General features: G+C 46.1%; 1 protein-coding gene across 1 annotated transcript in view; it reads left to right on the forward strand.

Moving 5' to 3' along the window:
* LOC147693256 (uncharacterized) overlaps positions 1 to 26,077 on the forward strand; it is a 75,180-nt gene that overhangs the window by 17,775 nt on the left and 31,328 nt on the right. Inside the window, exons 2-3 of the mRNA XM_086933651.1 lie at positions 9,564 to 9,659; positions 16,629 to 16,724. Coding sequence (XP_086789777.1) covers positions 9,564 to 9,659; positions 16,629 to 16,724 — 192 coding nt within the window. The remainder of the gene's footprint in view (positions 1 to 9,563; positions 9,660 to 16,628; positions 16,725 to 26,077) is intronic.

Raw genomic sequence — 26,077 nt, forward strand, 5'->3', positions numbered from 1 at the left:
CTTATATGGGGCTGGGGCCCAAGGTCAGCTGTGAGATTAGGTGAACTGGAGGAGGAGAGGAGTAGTGGATAATCAAGCCTGTAAGGGAGTGAGTGTGTTGCAGAGTCTGGGGTCAGGTGGATGTAGTAATGAAGAGCATTCTCCCTGAAGGCTCACACAGATTGAGCCAGAGAAGTGTCACTTGCCTGATACTCCCACCTCAGAAACCTCCTCTTCCCATCAAAGGAACATTACATGGAAAAAACACGTTTTGAGGGTGATAATATTTAGCAAGAGATTTGGAAAAGAGTGCGTCTTACTGGGCGTTGTAAGAATAAGAAGAGAGAAAGGAGGGCCCTGAAGCAGACCTGCCCAGACATATATGCGACAAATCAAGCCTGCAGTGGCCCACCCAAATGCACCCTTGGCCCACCCAAAGAAAAATTCCTGGAGCCGGGCCTGTTCGAAACGTGTCTGTCGGGCTCTGTTTTGTGCTCTGGCACAGATTGACTGCAGTGACAGTGGGCACAACGATGTGCGCTGCTCACACTGATCGCTTCCCACTAGTGGAGAGGTTACAGCATGACGTCATGCCAGGTGACCCCCCAGTTTTTTCCCATGTAAAACCCTGGGTTCTTCACATGAGAGAGTGGCAGATGGGGTCAGGGGCTGAAAAAAAGCCATGCCTTCAGCTGTTTCCCGAAAAGGGGGTTCTAGGTACGTGTCCCTCAGTCTCGCAGAGAGCTCGTTCCAGGCCACGGTCACAAAAAACTAAAAGGTTTGCCTCCTTCGGGCTGATCGCCTGAATAGAGGAGGTTTAACAATTCCGACGCAGTGCTGGTGAGTTAATGAGTGGGCAGGGTTAGGACGGCCCCCGGCCGTCCACCGTACACGTCCAATCTTTGAGTTTCTATATTTATCCATGTATTTTTGCACAAATTTGACAGATTATTGTATACTGTATGTTGCTAAGGGATTTTACTATGACTCTCTTATTTGTAAACATTTAACCTGCGGAGTAGCTGTGCTTTTATGGATATGTTATCCGAATAATGTCTTTGAACCTTGAACCATAGGTTCACAATGACCTTTAAACCATCACATTATGAAGCCAAAACAGGTCGAAACTGGTCTGGGTTTTCTTGCATTTCCTATGAGGTGGACCTGGCAGTCCAGGGTGGACTCTTTCTATTGGTTTGGAATCAAGACTGATTTACATATGGCTGCTCTGTGTCTAAAGTAGGATCGTGACAAAAAACAAGGGTCTGAAATGTGGCCCCAGTAATTACCAAATGCACAGATGAATTCCTGCATTCCACCAATCGCCATCGCTTTTCCTCAACACTGGTCTTAGGTCACTGCACCTTGTGTCTTTTAGCAAGAGCTCAATACCTGGTGATCGCATGGCAGGACCCAGCGTGCCACAGAGCGGGGAGATGCGTTGTAGGGAGCTTGAGGTGAATGCCCTGCCCAGCTGTCCATACGAGGGGGGCATCATCTGATCTGAGCCCTCGGTCATCCAATCAGAGGCAGGCACTTCTACCCCTGCATTAACCTTTTAAACCCTGGCACCAGCCTTGCTGTCGCTGCTCTGAGGTCAGGACAGCAGTGGCATGAAGGGAAAGGACACTGTCTTTCTGAGCACAGTTTACCTTATACAATTTGATCTGTTTACCCTTCTCTTGTCCCTTCTGCATCAAGTAGGAGACTACTTCATGCTTAGGGGCTAAGAGTTGGGGGGAGACTTCTGATGTCATGAGTCACAAAGCAAAGATGTCACTACTTTTACAGCCGCCATTTTGGTGACTTGTTGTTCATGTTTGAGTCTAGAACATACCAAGGGAGGGTCTCTCTCTAGGGGGTGGATTCAGAATGAGGCAGGTGGGATTTGGATTTCAGTGTTGAGAAAAGTCAGTGAAGGTTCAAGGTTCTGAGGGAATGGCGTATCGACTCCCGCCTGCCATTACTCCTGAACATCAGGCAATAAGATGCTATTTCATTACTATGGTACGCGGAGAAACTGACCCGAGCAGCGCCAGAGCCCGAGAGTGCCTAACAAGGATCCCCACGACGGAGTGCTGACCCCCATAAGCCTGCCTGCCTGCAGCGTCCCCCTCCCGCTGCCGCTTTTGAGCAAGAACTGCGGCCGCCGAGCGGAGGGGGACTCTAATACTACACCCCCCAGCAGGCCTAGCGGCGCCAGCCGCCTTCTCATCGCGCCAGGCGGCGCATAAAGGAAGCGTCACCCCCGCGTCGCGGGAGCGCCCGGGGCCAAGCCTGGGCAAAGGGCGGGCCCTCTGTGGCCCTCAGGGGACCAAAGGAGACGGGACGGGCCCCCTCCCTAACGGCGCACAATCCCCAGGAGCAAGGTGACTGTGATTTCCTTTTCATTCCGCTTTATCTCCGGCTCTAGTCGTTAAAATTTTATTCTGTACTAAATACGGATTATTTTGCCAAAATGACTAAAGTAAGACTCCAGTAGCTACGAGATCATCCACTAGAAATAAGACCTTACCATCTACACCTTTGCCGACATTAACTGCTATAGATCTAATGTTACAAAAAACTATAAGTGTAGTTGCTGATGCTATCCAAAATACGGAGAGGCGTCTATCATTAACCTCGGACCTGTGTTTTCCTAATTTATCAAAGCACACTACTGCAAATACCACCGCAATCAACAACACCACGGACTCCTCATTCAATCAGGAGGAATCTCTTCTAATGCAATCATTTACAGGGTTGCCTAGTGGACAAAAAAGCAGCAAGAAACCTGTTTTGCTGTCATCTCCTATAATCGTAAATAGTTTAGAACAAAGTCCGGTGCTTGTTTCCAACTCGGAGGGAGTCTGTTCTCCTCAACCCGGTATATCTACACCAAATTTGCAAAGGGGCACCTGTGTTGATAGCTTGCCAAATGTAAATGTAATAATTGTTGATAAAATATTATCACCCAACAAGAGTAAGCACCAACAAAAACGCACAAAAACTAAATCATTAGTAAGGAAAATTTATAGACCATTAGGTATTCATAAGCCATCGGCTAAGGATGTCTGGCTAAATTTTAGGATGGCTAAAGCATCTAATGTCATACAAAATCCTACCTCTATACTTGCAACCAAGAACACTAGTACATCAAATGATGTACAGGCAGATCATACCAAGACCTACTCAGCGCAAATGTGCCAGATTGAAAAAGCTAGTGTAGTGGATAACTTAACATCAACTGACCTGGAAGAATTGATTAAATCTTTATTGCAACCTTTGTGTGATAAAATCACGAGCTTAGAGCAAACCTTTGGAAAATTTGAAAAGCAACATAGAAAGGACACCTCGTATTCTAAAGACCCTCTCCGGCCCATTACCAAAGGAGAGCTCCAGACCATCTAAAAGTAATCTCAAGCAAACAAACATTTTGAAGACACAAATCAATACCACTGTCCCAAGTAGCAGTTCTGTCTCGACACCCACTTTACCTGTAAATACATCAGAGCAAAATATTATAACACCACAGATTCAAGACAACAACAGACACAGTGCAACCCCAGGTTCCTTTGCCTGAGAGCCACATCTCTGACATTGATGAAAGTGAATGGGCCGCGGAAGGTACATCCTTTGAGCCTTGTGGTGGTCAAATTGAGCCACAAGGAGCAACAATCACACAAAATGTTGCTCCTGACACACGCCCTAAACAAATACCTACAACAATAAAATCAAAAAAAGTCACCCATATTCACCTCACAAAGAGCAACAATCACACAATGTTGCTCCTGACACACGCCCTAAACAAATACCTACAACAATAAAATCAAAAAAAGCCACCCATATTCACCTCCCACCTGATTCTCATCGGCACACTATAGTAATGATTGGGGTACCACAACTTGAGCCAGGCAAAACAGAAAGCTTTGTAGAACTGAGAAATAAAGTAAGCCACTGGCTAACTGTCCATAGACCGATTTTTTTTTTCCCCCCCCCCCATACATTAGTGGTAGAATAACAAACGTTAGAAGAGTGGATTGGGTGGGTAACAGATTAAAGTCCACCGAGGGCGACTGTGTTGTAGTTAATTTTAAGGATGGCCGCATGGCAAAGCTGATAACGGATTGGAAGGATAGCTCCATTAGCAGCCTGATCCGTACTAAGGATCTGAGTTATTTCTACCCCCCGAATAACCATCCTCTAACATCAGTGCATTCTTTTTCCATCGCTGAGCATGCAAGAGCCCCAGATAATTTTAATCAATATCACAATGGGATAACATCAAGAAATCAAGGCCACCACATTGTAGGGGAACAGCGACAGTACAGAAGGAATACATCCTGGGAACCTAGAGAGGCTATATATGAAGGTTCCTATCTAGAGAACTGGGAGGCTGCCCAGGGGACGTACTACCATCCAGAACACCCCCAATTCATAGATCCAAAATCCTATTACAATGTACCTATTACTAATAGGTTTGACGCTTTCTATAATCAAAGTGATCTGGAGGAGGTGGACTGACTACAGGCTGGCTCTTCTGTACCAACATTTGACGTTTTAGTAGAACCTAATTTCGCACAAGGTGGGGTACATAACTAAGCCATAGTAACCCCCGCCCTGAAGACCAAGCTAGACAACCCTAGAAAACCATTGTCAATTATGGACTCTTTATTCAATAACCACAAATCCCCTGCCTTACCTGAGGCCCATAATACCACCTTGGCCAACTTGGATCTAGATGTGGCCAGCACTGTGAACCAGGGGGTTATATATACAGATATAACTAATCCATTGATAGCGCCAACTACTAGCGAAACTCTCATAGATGCAGTATCTGGCGACTGTAGTATGAGCTTAGTATCTTGGAACATAGCCGGCTTGGCCGATAAATTATGTGATCTTGCTTGGTTACTATCTAGTAAAAAATACACAATTATATGCCTTCAGGAGACATGGCTGGAGGAAAATAATGCCCATATTGAGGGTTTTCAAAGCTTTATCATACCAGCTGCTGCATCAACTAGGGGAAGAGCAAAGGGGGGCTTGGCCATCTTCATTAAATTAGGTTTGTGCTGTAAAATAAGCGTCTGTTATAATGACAATCGGAACATTCAGATGCTTGAACTAAAGAGTGGCAAAAGTGTTTTGACCCTGATTAATTTTTACAATGCTAACAACGGTAATGGTGATTGTAATATTGTGTCCTTAACAGAGATGTTGAGAAACTGCATGCACCGTGTCACAGAAGTTGTTGATTGTAGGTGATTTTAATGTACACCCATGCAGTAATCCTGGCTCTACCCCAATGGGTTCCTTGGGTTGTAACAACATAGGTTTCCACTTTGCCCATACTAGGGGAGGCAAGAACTTAAATGACCTAGTGAATGAAAATAACTTAATTGTAGACATGTCCTTTGTCTCAAACAAAAGTCTATGATGTTCCAACCTTTAAAGGACTTGGCCAGGGATCTTTTATAGACTACATATTAGTTTCTACTGATCTTGCAATATGGGTCTCGAACTTTACCATTCTGTTGAGTGTTCACAGTGATCACAACCCCCTAACTATCAATCTGGGCGGGACCTTATTTAAACAACTGCCCCGAATTGACCGGGTAACGATGAGCTGTATAAATGGCAGACGCCGTATAAAGTGGGCAATGATAAATCAAGATATGCTATATACTAAAATAAATAATGCATGTGAGAAGGAGCTGTTAACTTGTACATCTTCCCATTCACCCTCCGAGAATGTCTGGTTTTGAGGGGATAGTTTCAACAATTGGCACTATGTTAACAGTACCAACAAAAGGACAAAGTGAAAATAACTCTAAATGGTTTGATCATAACTGCTCAAAGGCAAGTAGACTTGAAGAATGCCTTAAAAATTAAACCTAGAGATTTTGATCAAATTAGAAATCTCCGTTTGATTTATAAGAAGGCATTAGCCGTTAGGAAAAAAGAAATCAAGGCTAAAACCATAGAGTCCCTCCTTGACCCCTCAGTGTTCGGGAATAGTAGTACGTTTTGGCAAATTATCAACACACCTTTGTTTGATAACCCTAATGATATAGCCCTTGGCACTAACATCCCAGAGGAGGAGTGGATGTCTCACTACAGTATGATTTTTAAAAGTAATGAGCAACGGGCAGAAAATGTTTTTTAAACCCCATCTGTAAATTCTCTATGCTTTTTAGTTAATGAGGTTGAAAGGGGTATCCAGGGACTAACTAGTAATAAGGCCCCTGGCCCAGATGGTTTACCACCGGACCTCTTTAAGTCCAGTGTTTCCTTCTGGGCTCACGTCCTCACGGCGGTAGTGAATGCAGCAGTGAATACGGGGTGCCCAAAAGCGTGGGGGTTATCGACTATAGTCCCTGTTTTTAAAAAGGGCGACCGTAGTAGCCCATCATGTTACAGGCCGATATCTTTAATAAATTCAGTAGCTAAAGTGGTAGGTGGAATAATCATAAATAGGCTATCCACATGGGCCAAAGCAAACAATATTTTATCACCTATACAATACGGATTCAGACCCGGTCATTCGACAATCACACAGTGTCTGAACCTGTATTTGATTCTAAGTAAATATACCCTGGCCAAGAAAGGAACTGTCTATTTGGCATTTATGGACCTATCGTCCGCCTTCGATTGTGTGGACAGAGGCATTTTATGGGCTACTCTGATAAAAATGGGCGTAGAGAGGAATCTTGTTAATTTTTTGGCAGATCTGCATTCAGATACAAGAGTCAATGTTCGCTACACCCAAGATTTAAAAGTAACGGACAAATTCAGAATTAATCGGGGTGTACGACAGGGGTGCATCCTGGCTCCATTCCTCTTCAATTTGTATATCAACGAATTGGAGGAATTTCTTTTAAAGACCGAAGCAGACTACCCTTTTGTAGAGCGCAAAGGGGTTCCAGTGCTGCTTTATGCAGATGATGCTGTACTCGTCTCTAGAACAGCAAATGGCCTTCAGAAATTACTAAATTCCTTCTTTGAGTTCATGGAGTCCCGTGGCCTAAGTATTAACAACTCTAAGTCCTACGCCATGAAAATAGGTCAGGGTATACGGAAAACTAACTCTTTTTGCATAAATGGTGAGAATTCCTTTGGACCAGGGGGTGCTGCAGGGCTCGTCCCTGAGTCCAACACTCTTTAATCTTTATGTCGCTCCAATTGCCACCTTAGTAGAGAGTCACGGCCTCAGCTTGGTGTCGTATGCCGATGACACGCAGCTGGTTATCTCCCTATCGCGCGCACCCGATCTTTCGGCGGACATCTTCAGAGCATGCATGCAAGACCTGGCTGCCTGGATGTCCGCCAACTGCCTCAAGCTTAATGGAGGCAAGACCGAGGTGCTGGTCGTGGGGGGCCGCCAGTCTGCGTGGACGTCGGCATGGTGGCCATCTTCCCTGGGCCCAACACCCACCCCTTGCCAAAAAGCAAGGAATCTGGGCATTTGGTTTGATGCCGCCCTCACCTTTGGCCCTCAGATCAATCAGGTGGTGGGACAATGCTTTGGGACCCTCAAAAGCCTCAGAAAGACGCTGAAGTTCTTGCCTGTGAGAGCCCGACAGACCTTGGTACATGCACTAGTCACTTCGAAGATGGACTATGGCAATCTTCTGTATTTAGGTACCCTGGAGAAGAATCTCAGCCGCTTACAGGTCCTACAGAACGCTGCTGCACGACTGGTGCTTAGATTACCCAGAAGAGCTGCTTCTGCAGCGGCTCTCCGGTCCTTGCACTGGCTCCCGGTCAGAAGCAGGGTAGAATTCAAAGCACTCTGCACGTGCCATCGGATCATTCATGGGAAATCCCCTCTCCCTCTACAAGGACTCTTGACACCTTATGATCCTCCCCGCTCTCTAAGATCTTCTGGCTCTGGACTCCTGGCTGTCCCTAAGGTATCCAGAGCTCGGATGGGGGGTAGATCTTTTAGATACCTTGCAGCCGCCAGATGGAATCAGCTGCCCATGGCGCTACGACTAGAGCCATCTGAGTCAATTTTCAGAGCTAAGCTCAAAACTGCTCTATTCGCCCAGTAGGTGTGCCGCTTTTGTAGGGTCCAGGAATAAAGTAGCTCCTCAGCGCGGGGACACGCCGTTGTGCGTCACCATGCGCTTTACAAAACCCCAAAATAGAATAAATAGAAATAAAATCCCTACTACTAATAGTTTTTCATACCTTGGAGTCCGCCTGGATCATAAATTATCTTGGGGTCCCGCAGTCACTAAAAAGAAGGGTGAGGCAATACGTGTTAATGCAGCCATTGTTGGCTTTGCGAAAAAAATTGGAAATTGCCCAACGGCCGCCTTGCTCAAACTATATCAGGCAAAAAGTGTTGCTGTCGCCTGCTATGGTAGTGAGCTTTGGGGCTACTGTAAGATAAAGGACCTAGAGGTCACAGAAAACAATGTCCTAAAAAAAGATATTGAGGCTACCAAGGGGTACTGGGAACTTTTCGGTACACGAGGAGCTGGGTGTCCCTTATTTAAGTGACAGAATAGCAGTGAACCCAGTACTGTGTTAGTTGAATTGTTGGCTTAATACAGATCTACCTCTCACCCAAGCCTTATTAAAAGAAGCTCTAACACTTGATGGGAGGTTTAAAGTTCCGTGGTTGAAGTATATAAAGGACTGTCTGACGGAAATTGGCCGGCCTGACTTGTTTTTTACTCCCAACCTGATTATGAAACCCGATGTTACCTTTGTAAAAAATGCTATGCTAATACTAAGATGTTCAGATAGAGAAGAGGTCCAGTTACAGAAGGACAGTGTTAGGAAACACTTATTTCTCAAAACCTGTCCACAAATGGAACCTTATTTGTCATGGCACATGACTGGCTATGAACGTTTCTTGCTAACAAGGTTCCGCTTTGATCTATTCCATCTCCTACTGGCGGTTCCAAGTGGGGCTCATCGGGGTGAGGTGTTGCCAGCTTGCGGCTGCGACGGGAAGTCTCCGCAAGATCTGGCACACTTTTTATTTATTTGCCCTTATTATACTCTACCACAGAAACTATATCTTAAGCCGTGCCTCAAAAAACTGAATTTTGCACAAATCAAACCTGCACTTTACTATCTTCAACTGCTGAATTGTGACTGCACTTTATTTGTCTGTAATTTTTTTAAATCCGCTATCACCTTAAGGAAAAGTATGGATGGATAACTATGCTGCTAAACGCCTTAGGCATTATTTTTTTTTTTTAATTCTACAATGAAATTACAATGAAATTATTTATGTTTTTAATGTAATTTTTATATTGCTTATGTTCATGTTGCCCGCTGCTTTCTATTTTTTAACTTATATCGTGTACTGGACTTCTTACTTGTCAAATGAATCTTTGGATTGTTTTTAACTGTTTGTTGATATGTACTTAGCGATAATTATCACCGGTTGTTGGTTATATGCCCCAATGAAGGTTCATAGTTCTGAGGGAATGGCGTATCGACCCCGTCTGCCATTACTCATGAACATCTTCAGGCAATAAGATGCTGTTTCATTACTATGGTGATAGAATGGGGCACTCACAGGTTTTTAACATGTTAATAATGTCAATTCATACTGCCGTATTTCTCATTTCTCGGTGTAGGACTGTGCGCTGAACGGTGTGGACGAGGAGGATATTGTCCTGAGGGTCAGACCTGCGTAAGGAATGACTGTGGACATGTGTGCGAACCAAGTCCTGGTGAGTATTGACTCGTGATAGGAAATGGGCAGCTTGAGAAGAGAAGGCTGGCAGCAAGTCTTGTGGTCCTGCCATGGTGGAACCCCTCCTTTCAAGGGTTGTGAGGGTCCCACCCTGGGCTGTGATGCTGCCTTGAGCTTTTGTCTGAAGCAATAAAGTTTCAATGCACCAGTGTCTCCTACTAAAATGGAGGCATGTGATGTGATGGGATATCATGAGGCTGATCACTGGCCACACAGCGTTGGCTAAGATGATCAAACATGATGTGTGAGTTGTACATTTTTTGTATAAAGCTTGCATTAATATAGAACTAAGGTATAGTCTTATTTGTATATTTTATTTATTGTGTTTATAAAGGGCACTATTACTTTTTAAGTCAAGTGATGTTTGTTGACAGTGTAAAGCAAACCAGACTACAGGCACTGCTGAATTCAAAAGCACAGACACATATAACCACATTAACACTGGACACAAGTCCTGGGAAATATAGCAATGGAACAAGTTACCATATTTAAATCACAATGATGTCTTCGACAGGGACATCCCAATATATATTATGAAATCAGCCAAATTAAAATAAACATTTTAGCATAATCCTAAAGAAATAAAAAAAAAAATGTTGCTTTTCGATTTTAAAAATAAAGTGTAGGTTTTTCCAAATGTCAATTGGTGGTATGCCTCAAACAGCTGAAAGGCACACTGATCTTAAACAGGTGTGGAAGTTGGTATCACCCCTTGAAATTGTGTTTAGAGTAAACTAGGTATTCATTAGGAAGGGAAAGTGTTAATGTTTGTAAGCAGCCCCCGCGGGGCCTCTGGTGCATATCCTCAGGCTGCTCCGAGTGGGCTGGGTTTAAAGCGCCCTGAAGCCAGATTACACACGTACAGCATCATTACATCCAAGCAGACACCCTGCCAGGGCACAGGGGACACTTCCCTGATTCCTTTTGCCTCCAGTAGGGGGAAGGGAGTCCCCGCTCTAACTATAGAGGGGGGGTCTCTCCACACCCCCAGGTTCACCCCCGTCTTGTGTCCGCAGCATGTCAGGCAGCATGTCAGTCTAATGAAACACTGACGGCACAGAAGGAAGTGTGGAGAAGGCACATGTAAGGATGCAGTCCCAACCCCACCCCTGCGGAGACAAGGGTGACTGTAGGTAATGCCTACAGCTCCCCTGCGGCTCCACAGCCTCTAGGTCACTATTTATGGCTTTAGTGCCCCAAATAAATCCCAGCTCCATACACTGACCATCAGATCAAATATCCGTCCGTTTCTAAGCGGGTGGTCAGTTCTGATAAACAGGGCTGCCCTGGGCGGTGATCACCCCCCCCCCCCCACCCCCCACTGAAATACTAGTGAAGTGACATCACACACCCTTTGACATCAATAATACCACAGGAAGTGACATATGACTTTGAATCCCAGGAAGTGATGCGACATGACCTTGAGCCTGATGACATCACAATAATTGATGCCACTCCCCTCAAGAACAAAATGATTACATTTTTCAGGCAACGCAGCAGCTACTTTGCGGCGCCGCACCGCCTAAAAGGGAGAGGGCAGGAATGCCCCATATATAACATTATATGGTGCATTCCTGTCCTCCTTGCACGGGTGTGCTTTTGGCTGTCTAGCGCAGTGAAGGCGGCTTTGCATCATGCTGCAAGTGTGCCTGCTTCTATGCAGGATTGTTTGGGGGCAGGAAGGGACACCTGATGCTTTTCCTCATGAATGCAGCACGCATAGTAAGAGAAATAAAAGTCAAGGAAAAATCAAGATATTTCTCCTCGTTACACCTCCCTTGGGAAGGCGTTGGATTTTGACATATTCCAGGTCTAACACTCATGGTGAATCTGGGACTGCGCCTAAATTCATGGCGGATGTGACTCCACCCATGGAACGCCTCCATGGGCAGAGTAATGGACGCTGAAGTACTGGGTTTTTAGAACCCAGCGGTGCCAGGGGACACACCCAAAGACTTCGTGTTCTCCTGTCTCAGACTACAGAAACGCAGAATCTTCTTGGTGACTTCAAAGATCAAATTTATTGGCCGCAGCCAGTAACAGATATCCTAGAAGTACAACACGGTGTATATTCTCAGGAGACTGCTCAACTTTACAAAGCAAGTCACTCCTTTTATACCAAATATTGTGCTTCAGGCAAACATTCCTTATTTACAATAAACCAATCCCATGTGTATACGACAAAAGGCATTGCCTGACAAGCCCACATTTCTTTGTCCAGCCCACCATCAATGACTTGGCAAAACCCAACTTTCTTCATCAGATAGATGGTCAGTCCCCTAATAAAAATGGGAACCTCCTCATCGTAAAGCAGGTCATAAAGCAAAGAGCAGAGACAGGTGTCTGTAAGATTAGACATAGCTGTGTGTAATAAAGGGTTTATGGTAGGCTGTGCCTTGATCTCCATCTCGTTCGGCCACTGGGAAAGGAACTGGCCGAACAGGTTTGGCTCCGGCAAGGGGAGTCAGCTTGCCCAGGTCACACAGAAGTCAGCAAAGGTGTATGTGTCTCTAAGACTCGTTTTTGGCCTTAGTCATCGGCCTATGTGAGGGGAACCACAAAATGTCTGCCATGCACAAAATGGAACCCGAGGGTTCAGGACGGAATCTCTGATTTCAGGGTGATCACGTCACTCGAACATGATGAAAACACTCGTATATAGTATACTCATCATTCTCGGTCTATTGATACCAAAATCGTCATGATTCGACTATGTTTATGACACGGGTCCAGAATTCACGGAACCACAATGCTGCGACTTCTGCTGTCTTGCGTCACTCCAGATTTACCGAGCCCCACAGGGACATGCACGGGGCCATGCGTGGCGTGGTAAATCGACTTTAGTTTTGCATTACTGTTGCGTTACTCCAGATTTACCGAGTGCCACAGGGACGTGCAAGGGGCCATGCATGGCTCGGTAAATCTGACTTTAGTTTTGCATTACTGTTGCGTTACTCCAGATTTACCGAGTGCCACAGGGACGTGCAAGGGGGCCATGCGTGGCGCAGTAAATCTGACTTTAGTTTTGCATTACTGTTGCGTTACATTGCGCGATGCAAGGGCAACGCAACACTTTGATCAATGTGGCACCTAGTGTATGTATTGATAAATAAAAGGGACAGTTACATAAAACATTGTTAAATAAATGGTCAACCCCACCAATATAAATCAATATGCAACAATGCATTAAATATAGCCTCCATTAGTGGCTTGATTTAGCCAGTTTCATTGTTTACATAACGTGAGTTTTGATGACTTGTAAGGAGGTGCCACACTTGTGAAACATAGAGGGGACTGGGTATTTGAAACATCATTAGGTGTGTCCGTGAGACAGTTTTAGAAGCTTCGTCACCTTCATGCAATGAGAAAAATCTGAAAATAAAAAAGCACACGTCCACACACGCCTGCACACACATACACCACTCAAGCACACACACATGATTTACTCATTCTGAACAGTGAATCCTGCATATACAAAAAATGGAAAGTTAGGAGTCCTAACTTTACTACTACATGCCTTCTGTGAATACCAAAAGTAGTAAGCTTAAGATTTTATCTCAGATAAGTTCTGCGAATCGACCACAATGCCTTTTATTTAGGTTTTAAAAACCAAAACATAAATAAAAGGCATTGTCATTTACAATGCCAATAGTTCAAAAGCGTGTAAATGCGAGACCTATTGCAAATACTTGTTTTTTAAATGATTGTTTATGTGCAGCAAGGGACACCGTCCTGCACATCAACAATCATGCATGGTGTTTTGCTGTTTTAATGTGTACTGCAACATGCAGCACATATGAACAGCAAATACGAGGCAAAATAAAGCATGTGTCCTTGTTGCGCCATGTTAAAACCAGTTTTTTTGGTCTTAATTTTGGCGCAGCCCTATATTTAGGCCACCCTTGTAAATATGGGGCAGTGTCAAAATCAATGGGTGTTGCGGCGGGAATCTCACAACAACCCTCATTGACAACCATTTCACACTGAATATGGCGTGAAAGGGTGCCTTATTTACAAGACGACATTTAGCTATTTTAGGTAGCTTAGCACTGGTTTTTAAATAAGGTGAAGCCCGTATCGTCACAGGATTGTAAAATAAAGTGATATTCTTGTGGCGATAGGGGCTTGTAAATATGCCCCAGAGCCCGTGAAAACAACATAGAAAAATGAACCATTACACAAGATTATATACACAACATTAATGTTCTAAATTACGGTGAATTACTGGTAAAAAGGGTTTCTATTAGGAGTGAGTGTAACACGCATAGTTTGCAATAGCGTTATTATGGTAAGTTACAGCAAAAATGTTCGGACTCGCGTGCAGTTCTTAACCCTGCATTTAGTGCTATTTCCGTAGCACAAAATGCATCCTCATTTCCAAAATGGACCCAATGATGCAATTTGTGCTAAGATAATAGCGCTAAATGCAACAGAAGTGGAAGAGCAGCGGCCAGCCATCCCCGTGCTCTGTTGCTGTACTCTTGTGCTGGCATTTTTGCTCAAGATTATGCAAAATTATGCAAGTGGACCTAATCGCTTAATTTCCAGTTATTTCACATCACAGAGTAATGTGAAATTACGGAAATTACTTTGAATATTTCAGCATAATTAAAATGTCACCCAGGTGTAATTTCTATGTCTGTCTTATGTACAATTGCTTGCTGAAAGGACCCCCTCTGCTCTATTAAAATTATACTCCAGCATATTGTGCTGTGTTGAAGCAGCATTTCCTGGTGTTATATTCTCACAGTAATAAAACATAAACATCTCACCAGTTTGCAAAGGTCAAACCTATTGACTTTGCCGATGCTTGTTTTTTGTTTTCACAACCGTACCGAAGCATGAAAACAGGTTAAAAAAATTTGCATTTTTCATTTCATGATCTATTCTAAGAGTGCTGATTTGATATGCATTTCTTTTATAAACAAAGTGTAATGTTCCAATCAGAGCTGTAGAAATTAAACAGCACAATTACTGCATGTGGTGCATGCTGTTCATGCCTCTTTTGCCACCTGTGAGGCCAGAGTTTGCAAAGGCAGTGCTAGGGGTCTGAAAGGGTAACCCCAGAGCCGCACCCCCTGGTGAGCCTTAAATGATGTGAGGTCTGCAGATCAAAAGACAAAAACAAGGGGGTGCTTGCCCACTCCCCTCTGCAGAGGTATGAGCTAGCTGTGTTCATATGGGTGTGATTTACCCTTTCAATGTGTATCTGTCTCTCTGCCCCACAGTGGGGATGAGATAGACAGACAGCGAGACAGACATAGAGATGGATTGATAGGCAGAGAGAGAGGGTGAGAAGGGGAAAGGAGAATGAGAAAGGAAAAATTGGGAGTTACAAAGATGGACAATTGGGAGAGAGAAGAGATAGTGAGAGGGCAAGTGAGATAAAAGAGCAAAAGGCAGAGAGTGAGGAAAGACCGAGATTAGAGGACAGATGGAGAAACACGAGAGAGAAGAGTGAATTTCATGCATGATCCTTCACACTCGCACATACCCTTTCACATTCACACATGCCATTCACATAAACATCACATTAACAATACCCTTTTCCATTCACATACACCCCTTCACATTCAAACACACCATTCTGATTCACATACACCCCTTCACATTCAAACACACCATTCTGATTCACATACACCCCTTCACATTCAAACACACCACTCTGATTCACATACACCCCTTCACATTCAAACACACCATTCTGATTCACATACACCCCTTCACATTCAAACACACCACTCTGATTCACATACACCCCTTCACATTCAAACACACCACTCTGATTCACATACACCCCTTCACATTCACACACACCACTCTGATTCACATATACCCCTTCACGTTGTCCTATACCCTTTAACATTTAGACCTACCATACACTTTCAAATGAATCCTGTCTTATTCAAACATACCCATTCACTTTCATTCATGCATGCCCCATCACATTCACACATACACTTTCATATCACACTTTCATATCACATTAACCCTTTCACACTTACACATGCCCTTATTAGCACGTCATTCACATTGAATTTTACCCCTTCACATTTAATCATACCCTTTACATTCATATAGGCCTTTCACATTCACACATAGCTTTGAATGTTCATATATACCCCTTCACATTAATGCATACTCTTCACAAATACTTTTATATTATCACATGCCCGTTTACATTCACATATACCCTTACTATTATCACATGCCCGTTTACATTCACATATACCCTTACACACTCGCACATACCATTTCCATTCACGTATACCCCTTTATATACAAACAAACTGTTATATCCAGGCCCGGACTGGCCATTGCGGGCACAGTGCAATCCCCCTGTGGTCCGCAAGGGTGGGGGCCGATTTTGGGCCCCTGGGGGCAGTTTTTGTTACAGTGCCGTTTTCGGCCCTGTAACAAATCTGCCCGAAAGCGGCCCAGGCAAAGAGCTCAGTCACCCCCTCCCCCTTTTCCGGAGGGGGGGCGGGTGGCCAGCCGAGCACTTTGCCAGGGCCGGTTTTCGTTCTCAGTCCTTCCCTGGTTATAGACTACCTATTTAATCATATGTATCACAGTTTACCTTTTTCCTGGATTTCCAGCGATAATCGCACCTTCATCAGCTATCGCTGGTATTCCTATTGCTTCTGTAATGAGCGTCGCTGATAGCGTGCTATCTCAGCGATAGAAACCAGCGATAGCCGGCGATAATTATCCTAGCGCTAAGTGCGCTTAGCGATAATTATCACCGGTTGTTGGTTATATGCCCCAATGAAGGTTCATAGTTCTGAGGGAATGGCGTATCGACTCCCGCCTGCCATTACTCATGAACATCTTCAGGCAATAAGATGCTGTTTTATTACTATGGTGACAGAATGGGGCATTCACAGGTTTTTAAAATGTTAATAATGTCAATTCATACTGCCGTATTTCTCTTTTCTCGGTGTAGGACTGTGTGCTGAACGGTGTGGACGAGGAGGATATTGTCCTGAGGGTCAGACCTGCGTAAGGAATGACTGTGGACATGTGTGCGAACCAAGTCCTAGTGAGTATTGATGCGTGATAGGAAATGGGCAGCTTGAGAAGAGAAGGCTGGCAGCAAGTCTTGTGGTCCTGCCATGGTGGAACCCCTCCTCCCAAGGGTTATGAGGGTCCCACCCTGGGCTGTGATGCTGCCTTGAGCCTTTGTCTGATGCAATAAAGCTTTAATGTACCAGTGTCCTACTAAAATGGAGGCATGTGAAGGGATATCATGAGACTGTATATGTATCAAAAAGGACTAGCTAAAAGTGACTTGAACGTTTATTCTGATATGTCTTGTCAGTTGGCACCTGTTGGGTGTCTTTATAAAAAGCCCTCATCCACCAACCTAGTTGGTGGCATGCTTCATCATCGGGCCCACCACAGTGACACCTGGTATGTCCCGGGTGTGCTTCGGAGCCTGATTACAGCAGAGCAGGTATATCGCTGAAAGTGCAGTGTTGTGAGTGAAGTGAGGATAAAGCGGCTTGGCAGGGGTCCCAATACCCGGGGGTTAAATTAGACTTTAATAAATGGGCCCCTGTCAGCAGTTAAAAACAAGGCAGTGTGGATGCATTGGTGGCGTATGACTAAGACTCTCAGTCAGGACCTGCGGGGAACCTGTGTGCTGTGCTCACAAGGCGTATGACTCTTAGTCATACGCCTTGCCGCTACACTCCTGGAAGCCTCGTGGGCCAATTGCTAGCGTATGCTTGAGGGAATCCCCTCCTTTAACATATAGAGCACCCTAGTGAGTGCAACACTTAGTCAATTAACACTCACTACTTTAAAATACGTTTTAAACATGCACCCGCACTTATAAAATGGTCCTGAGGAAAGCCAGGGTACAGAATGCACTGGCTGAAACATGTCGACCCACACAGGATGCTGGATGTGGTAATCTGCCACCAATGCATCCACACTGCCTTGTTTTTAACCGCTGACAGGGGCCCATTTATTAAAGTCTAATTTAACCCTCTGGTATTGGGACCCCTGCAAAGCAGTTTTAATCTCACTTCACTATTTCACAACACTGCACTTTTAGCGATATACCTGCTCTGCTGTAATCAGGCGTCGAAGCACACCCGGGACATACCAGGTGTCACTGTGGTGGCCCGATGAAGCATGCCACCAACTAGGTTGGTGGGTGACGCCTTTATAAAGACACCCAACAGGTGTCAACTGACGAGACCTATCCGAGAATAAACCTACACGTCACTTTTAGCTAGTCCTTTTGATACATATAAACTTATCCCTGGATGTACAGACTGGCTATCCAGTCCTCACTCTCCCGATACGCCATATCATGAGACTGATCACTGGATACACAGCGCTGGCTAAGATGATCAAACATGTGTGAGTTGTACATATTTTGTTTATAGTGTGCTTTAATATATAACTACGGTATAGTCTTATTTGTATATTTATTTTATTTGTTGTGTATATGAAGGGCAATATTACTATTTAAGTCAGGTTATGTTTGTTGGCAGTTCAAAGCAAACCAGACTACAGGTGCTGCTGGATTCAAAAGCACAGACCCATATAACTACATTAACCCTGGACACAAGTCCTGGGAAATATAGCAAAGGGACAAGTTACTATATTTAAATCACAATATCTTAGACAGGGACATCCCAATATATATTATGAAATCAGCCAAATTAAAATAAAAAACATTTTAGCAGAATCCCAAACAAATTTAAAAAAAAAAGAATTGGGGGTTTCCTTTACGATTTTTTAAATCGCATATAGGTTTTTCCAAATGTCAATTGGTGGTATGCCTCAAACAGCTGAAAGCCACACTGATCTTAAACAGATGTGTGGAAGTTGGTATCACAAACATTGTGTTTAGAGAGTAAACAAGGTATTCATTAGGAGGTGAAGGGGTTAATGTTCATAAGCACCCCAAGGGGGACCTCTGGTGCACATCCAGAGGCTGCTCCCAGTGGGCTGGGTTTAAAGCGCCCTGAAGCAAGCTACACAAGTACAGCATCATTACATCCAAGCAGACACCCTGCCAAGGCACAGGGGACACTTCACTGATTGCTTTTTCCTCAAGTAGGGGGAAGGAAGGGAGTCCCTGCCCTAAATATAGATGGGGGGGGAGGGGTTGTCCTCTCCACACCCCCAGGTTCACCCCGTCTTGTGTCCGCAGCATCTCAGTCTAATGAAAGAATGACTGCACAGAAGGAAGTGTGGAGAAGGCACATGTAAGGTTGCAGTCCCAACCCCACCACTGCGGAGACAAGGGTGGGTGTAGGTAATGCCTACAGCTCCCCTCCGGCTCCACAGCCTCGTGGTCACTATTTATGGCTTTAGTGCCCCAAATAAATCCCAGCTCCACACACTGACCATCAGATCAAATATCTGTCCGTTTCTATAGTAGGCATATAACGTGCAATTAGTCTCATCATACTTTGCCCCCCCTTTTTCCCCCACAAAAGGCACCATACAAAGTGGCTGGTTTTCACTGTGTAGTCTTTATTAATTCTCTCAGATAACCCCTCTTTATTTGTTGATGCATTGTCCACATTAGACCAACTTTATTAAAACCATCCAACACACATTGATAAACATAGGGTCGTGCAGTATTCGTTTGCACCACAGGTTACAATTGTATTTACAATTCAGGATCTCCAGATCCACCTTGGATGTGGGTTGTACCAGCAGGCCACAACCCATCTCCATTGCTTCCATTCCATGTAACTACCCGTCGTCTACCCCCTAGACGCGGCCACCTGGTACTGCTTTGCACCTTTCCTTGAGCCCCAGCTTTCCCCAAATTGCTTCTTCCAAGCACCTGCATCTCGGGTAGGGCCGGAGAGTCCAGGACCACCAGCAAGACTGCCCCCTCTCCCACCAGCCCGGAGCCCCATTGACTGCCCTACTTTTTCCAGGATGAGCCAGTCCCCGCCAAAAAAGGAGTCCCCAACAATTTTCTTGGCTGGGAACCCGCCTCCGGACGAGGAGCCAACTGGCGCTCTTGCCCTCCCTCTCCTCAATCAATAGCTAATTCCCAAAATTACATGAAGCAGGTCAGGCCCTGGCCTCAAACCCCACGCTCAATAAGGAAATACCGCCGTCTAAACCCACGCCGGCCCCCTACTCAATTCCACATTATCAACATAATATCAATTAAGCGTCGACAAACTGCCCTAAATACGAACCAGGTCTGCTTTGCTACGCTGTGAGGCCCCCTCACCCCGGTGCCCGCCGCAACTTCAACTTTTTTCTAGCTGTGACCCACCGTGCCCGAGGCAAGAGGACAAAGGTTTTTTCACTCGTGGTCAGTGTTCTTATCCCTTTCCCTGGGGAGGGGTCGCCTGAGAGCTCGCCCTACCTCCTCGCATTTCCTGCTAACCCCTCCCACTCCCCTTGACCACATGTCTACTGCTTGCCCAGCCTCTTTCTCGCCGCCTCTTGCCCGTAATGCCACTAAAGGCCCCCCTCCCCTAGGCACGGGAGGGCCTCTCAGGCACGTGGTCAGTTCTGATAAACTGGACTGCCCTGGACGGTGATCCCCCCCCCCCCCCCTTGAAATACCAGGGTTAGTGAAAGTGACATCACTCACCCTTTGACATCAATGATATCTCAGGAAGTGACATTATATGACTTTGAATCCCAGGAAGTGATGCGACATGACCTTGAGCCTGACATCACAATAATTGATACCACTACACTCGAACTAAATGATTACATTTTTCAGGCATCGCAGCAGCTACTTTGTGGCGCTGCACCGCCTAAAAGGGAGAGGGTAGGAATGCCCCATATATAACATTATATGGTGCATTCCTGTCCTCTCCTTGCACGGGTGTACTTTTGGCTGTCTAGCGCCGCAGTGAAGGCAGCTTTGCACCATGCTGCAAGTGTGCCTGTTTGCTAAGCAGGATTGTTTTGGTCAGGAAGGGACACCTGATGCTTTTCCTCATGAATGCAGCACACATAGAAAGAGAAATAAAAGTCAAGGAAAAATCAAAGTATTTCTCCTCCTTACACTACCCTTGGGAAGGTGTCGAATTTTGACATATTCTCCGGTCTAACACTCATGGTGAATCTGGGACTGCGCCTAAATTCATGGCGGATGCGACTCCACCCATGGAACGCCTCCATGGGGAGAGTAATGGAAGCTGAGACTTCTTCTGTCTTGCGTTACTCCAAATTTACCAAGTGCCACAGGGACGTGCAAGGGGGCCATTCGTGGCTCAGTAAATCTGACTTTAGTTTTGCATTACTGTTGCGTTACTCCAGATTTACCGTACCCCACAGGGACGTGCAAGGGGGGGCCATGCGCGGCTCGGTAAATCTGACTTTAGTTTTGCATTACTGTTGCATTACGCCAGATTTACCAAACCCCACAGGGACGTGCAAGGGGGCCACGCGTGGCGCGGTAAATCTGACTTTAGTTTTGCATTACTGTTGCATTACGCCAGATTTACCAAACCCCACAGGGACGTGCAAGGGGGGCCACGCGTGGCGCGGTAAATCTGACTTTACTTTTGCATTACTTTTGCATTACTTTTGCATTACTTTTGCATTACTTTTGCATTACATTGCGTGATGCAAAGACAACTCAATACTTTGAACACAGTCCAGTTTCCGAGCAAGCCACCGCACCGAGACCACCCTCATCGCTGCTACCGACATCAGGTCCCTGCTCGATAACAGGGAAACATCTGCCCTCATCCTCCTGGACCTCTCAGCAGCCTTCGACACCGTATGCCACCGCACCCAGATACAGCACCTCAGCAACACCGTAATCCAAGTAACTGCCTTGAAGTGGATCATCTCGTTCCTCGCCGGAAGAACCCAGATAGTCCGCCTCCCCCGTTCCGATCCGCGGCCACCAGTCATCTGCGGCGTTCCACAAGGATCCTTGCTCAGCCCCACCCTCTTCAACGTCTACATGAGCCCCGTCACAGCCATCACACGCCAACACAACCTCAACATCATCTCCTAGGCTGACGACACCCAGCTGATCCTCTCCCTCACCAACGACACCGCCAGAGCCAGCCTCCAGGAAGGAATGAAAAATGTTGCGGAATGGATGAAGCTCAGCCGTCTGAAACTGAACTCTGACAAGACGGAAGTCCTCATCCTGGGCCCATCCCCCTCTTCCCGGGACAACTCCTGGTGGCCCCCGGCCCTGGGCACCGCTCCCAAGGCAACGGACCATGCACGCAACCTGGGCTTCATCCTGGACTCCTCCCTCATGATGACCAAGCAAGTCCACGCCGCCTCGTCATCCTGTTTCAACACCCTGCGCATGCTCCGAAAGATCTTCCAGTGGATCCCCACCGAAACCAGGAAGACTGTCACCCAGGCCCTCGTCACCAGCCGTCTGGACTACGGGAACAGTCTATGCTGGAACCACTGCTAAACTCCAGAAAAGACACCAGCGCATACAGAACGCGGCGGCACGACTCATCCTGGACATCCCCCGTCACAGCCACATCTCTGCCCATCTGAAAGACCTGCACAGGCTCCCCATCAGCAAGAGGATCACGTTCAGACTCCTCACCCACGCACTCAAGGCTCTCCACGACATGGGCCCCAAATACCTCAACAACCGCCTCACATTCTACACACCCGCCAGCTCCGATCCGCCATCCTCGCCCTCGCCTCCGTCCCACGAATTCGCAAAGCCACTGCCGGAGGAAGAACCTTCTCCTACCTCGCGGCCAAGACATGGAACTCCCTCCCCACCCACCTACGGCTGACCCAGGACCACCTCTCCTTCAGGAAACAACTCAAGACCTGGCTGTTCGAGCAGTAGCGACTCCCCCCACACCCCCTTCCCAGCGCCTTGATACCCTAGCGGGTGAGTAGCGCGCTATACAAATTTTATGATTGATAAATGTGGCACCTAGTGTATGTATTGATAGATAAAAGGGACAGTTACATAAAACATATTTAAGAAAATGGTCAACCCGACCAATCTAAAGCAATATGCAACAATGCAATAAATATACCCTCCAAAATTGGCTAGATTAAGGAGGTGCCACACTTGTGAAACATAGAGGGTTCTGGGTATTTGAAACATATCATTAGGTGTGTCCGTGAGACCGTTTTAGAAGTTTTGTCACCTTCATGCAATGAGAAATCTGAAAATAAAAAAGCACACGTCCACACACACACGCCTGCACACACATACACCACTCGTGCACACACATGATTTACTCACTCTGAACAGTGAATCCCGCATATACAAAAAATGGACACAGTTAGGAGTCCTAACTTTACTACTACATGCCTTCTGTGAATACCAAAAGTAGTAAGCTTAGGATTTTATCTCAGATAAGTTCTGTGAATCGGCCCCAATGCCTTTATTTAGGTTTTAAAAACCAAAACATAAATAAAAGGCATTGCCAATTACAATGCCAATAGTTCAGAAGCGTGTAAATGCGAGACCTATTGCAAATGCTTGTTTTTTAAATGATTGATAATGTGCAGCAAGGGACACCTTCCTGCACAAACAATCATGCATGGTTTTTTGCTGTTTTAATGTGTACTGCAACATGCAGCACATATAAAAACATCAAATACGAGGCGAAATAAAGCATGTCTTGTTGCGCCATGTTAAAACCAGATTTTTTTGGTCTTAAGTTTGGCGCAGCCCTATATTTAGGCCACACTTATAGGGGGCAGCGTCAAAATCAATGGGTGTTGCGGCCGGAATCTCACCATAACCCTCATTGACAACCCATTTCACGTTCAATATGGCGTGAAAGGGTGCCTTATTTACAAGACCGCATTTAGCTATTTTAGGTAGCTTAGCATTGCCGTTTAAATAAGGTGAAGCCCGTATCGCCACAGGAATGTAAAAAAAGTGACATTCTTGTGGCGATAGGGGCTTGTAAATATGCCCCTGAGTCCGTGAAAAAACAAAAAAGAAAAATGAACCATTACACAAGATTATACACACAACATTAATGTTATAAATTACGGTGAATTACAGGTGAAAAGCGATTCTATTAGGAGTGAGTGTAACACGCATAGTTTGCAATAGCGTCATTATGGCAAGTTACAGCAGAGTTATTCGGACTCGCGTGCAGTTCTTAACCCTGCATTTAGTGCTATTTTTCGTTGCACAAAATGAATCCTAGTTTCCAAATTGTCCCAATGATGCATCATACAAGGAAGCGCTGTCCCTGAGCGCTGCTGCCCGACCTTCCTGCAACGCCTCGCGGCCCCCGCTTCGCGGGTGCCGCTCGTAGGCGAGACTTCCTTGGGAGAATCACTTTTTTACTCTCTACCTGTGCATTGTGCACCAACGCGCCCTTTGGACTTTAACAGCCTGCTGACAAGGGTAGAGGCGGGACTGCGAGGACCAGCATTCCGAGCGGCGGGGATCGGCCGCAGCTGGTCCTCTTCCCGCCCCTTCTCCTGCCCTGCCTTCATAACTTGCGTGGGTAACGCGCACGCGGGACGCGCGCGGGGCAACGGCCGGGGCGAAGACCGGGCAAAGAGCGGGCCGTTTAAGGCCGTTCAAGGACGGCAGAGGACGGCCCAGGCCCCGAATCCCTGTCTCATCGCCCTGAAACCACCATCCAGGTAGGCCGATTGCCGCTTAGCCTCTCGAGGCCACAGCCTTTCAACACCTGGTTTAGCACTTTTCATTGCCAACGCCAAGCATGCGGCACAAAACAAGAAGCTGTACCAAAAAAGCTACGGAGGTAGCACAAGTGACTGGTCCCATTGACCTTTTCATCTCACGGGTAAATGAGACAATTGATAAGAGCATTGTACTCCTAGAGCAAAGAGTCTCCCTGGACCTTATGAACGCCAAGCGCTCCTCCCTGGGCTCCCTTGCAAATGCAAATTCACCCTCTCAGCAAGCTTCGAATAATTGCTCTTTGCCCTTGCCCTTGACCACTATAGGCACTGTTACAGTACCGAGTGCTGTTGACTTGTCGGTTACCTGTTCGGAGTCGGACCCGTCCTTTGTGGATCTGGAGGCGACCCCAGACCTAGAAGCCTGTCGGACACCCAGAGAGACGGAGCCGGGCCTGGATGGGTTAACTGCCAAGTCGACTCCTCATGTGCCTAGTGATTCCAGGGGAAAGGTCACTTTTATTCCAACAAAAGTAGTGACTAAGCCAAAAACTAAGGAGTCTAAACCCAAGGAGAAGACTAAAGTCAAAGTTAGTAACCACAATTTGATAACACCTACTCCACATACAGCGCCTGGTATTCCATGTTGGGTCGAAAACATGGTCACTGATCTCAAGCATGATCTTGAAGCCACAATAGCGGCCCAAATCAAACCCTTGATTTCTAAACTTGATAGGCTAACATCGCTCATTAATACTAAATGGCCCAACAAGTCTAATGAGCCTGGGCCTGTCCAGCAACAAGGGCACGGGGAACTACTGTCAACCCCCAACCGCCAGCCAAGGTCATCAAGCCCATAACTGGTAAAGCGAACCTCTTGCCATCTTCCAAGGACCAAGCTGCATTACATTCTCCCCATTCAGGGAACAACCTTGCTCAGCCGCCACCTATCCCCAATACAAAAGCGGTGAGCAATCCTCCATCCGTGCAGCAATCAGCCGTTGGTACCAAATCCAACACCTCCCAAACTACGGGCCCCAAAGGGAAACCTACGAATATCCTAGCCTCTCACTCTACTAGCAACTCTGAAACCCCTAAGCCAAGGCAGACCCGCTACAAGTCTATTAGTCTGCCACCAGAAGTTTCTCCTTTTGTGATTGTGTTGACTGCTGTCCCCCCCACTGAAGGAAGGAGTTAAAGAGACCTATGTAGAGTTAAGAAATAAATGTGCACAGTGGCTCCAAATACATAAACCACTACCTAGTAGTATGAGTGGGGAAATTCTCACTGTACGTAGAGGGGATTGGGTGGGTAGGGGTAAGAAAACAATACCAGGGGATGTAATTACTGTTAATTTCAGGGATGTGGGGGCTGCGACTTTTATTTGTAATGCACCTAACAGCGGTCCTGCCACCCAGATCAAACCACTCCCCTTGTCCTACTTCCTCCCCAACTCGACAAGACCCAACTTCCACCGGCCAATCATTCCAAGTAATCAAGAGCCTGTACGTCCCCCCCGATATGCCCCTAACCACTGGCAGCAGCCGCCCTACTTTCCACCTTTTGTCCCGCACCATGTGGGCCCCCAGTGGCAACAACCTTTCCACCCCTTACCACCTTTTTTCCAACCTACCCAGCAGTGGCAACAACCGCCTCAGCCACCACTTACTGCCAATCATCATCAATGGCAACAGCCACGGCAGGATCCATTTTCATCTCTGTCCCTTAACCCCTCCTATACACAGTTTGCCCACCCAAATAGATACTGTGTACTGGATGAGGTTGATTGACTTTCTTCTAAGGGAGGCTCAGACACTGACCTCCCTC

The sequence above is a fragment of the Lissotriton vulgaris genome, chromosome 8 (assembly GCF_964263255.1).
Source record: "Lissotriton vulgaris chromosome 8, aLisVul1.2, whole genome shotgun sequence".
In the NCBI taxonomy this organism is placed as follows: Eukaryota; Metazoa; Chordata; class Amphibia; order Caudata; family Salamandridae; genus Lissotriton; species Lissotriton vulgaris.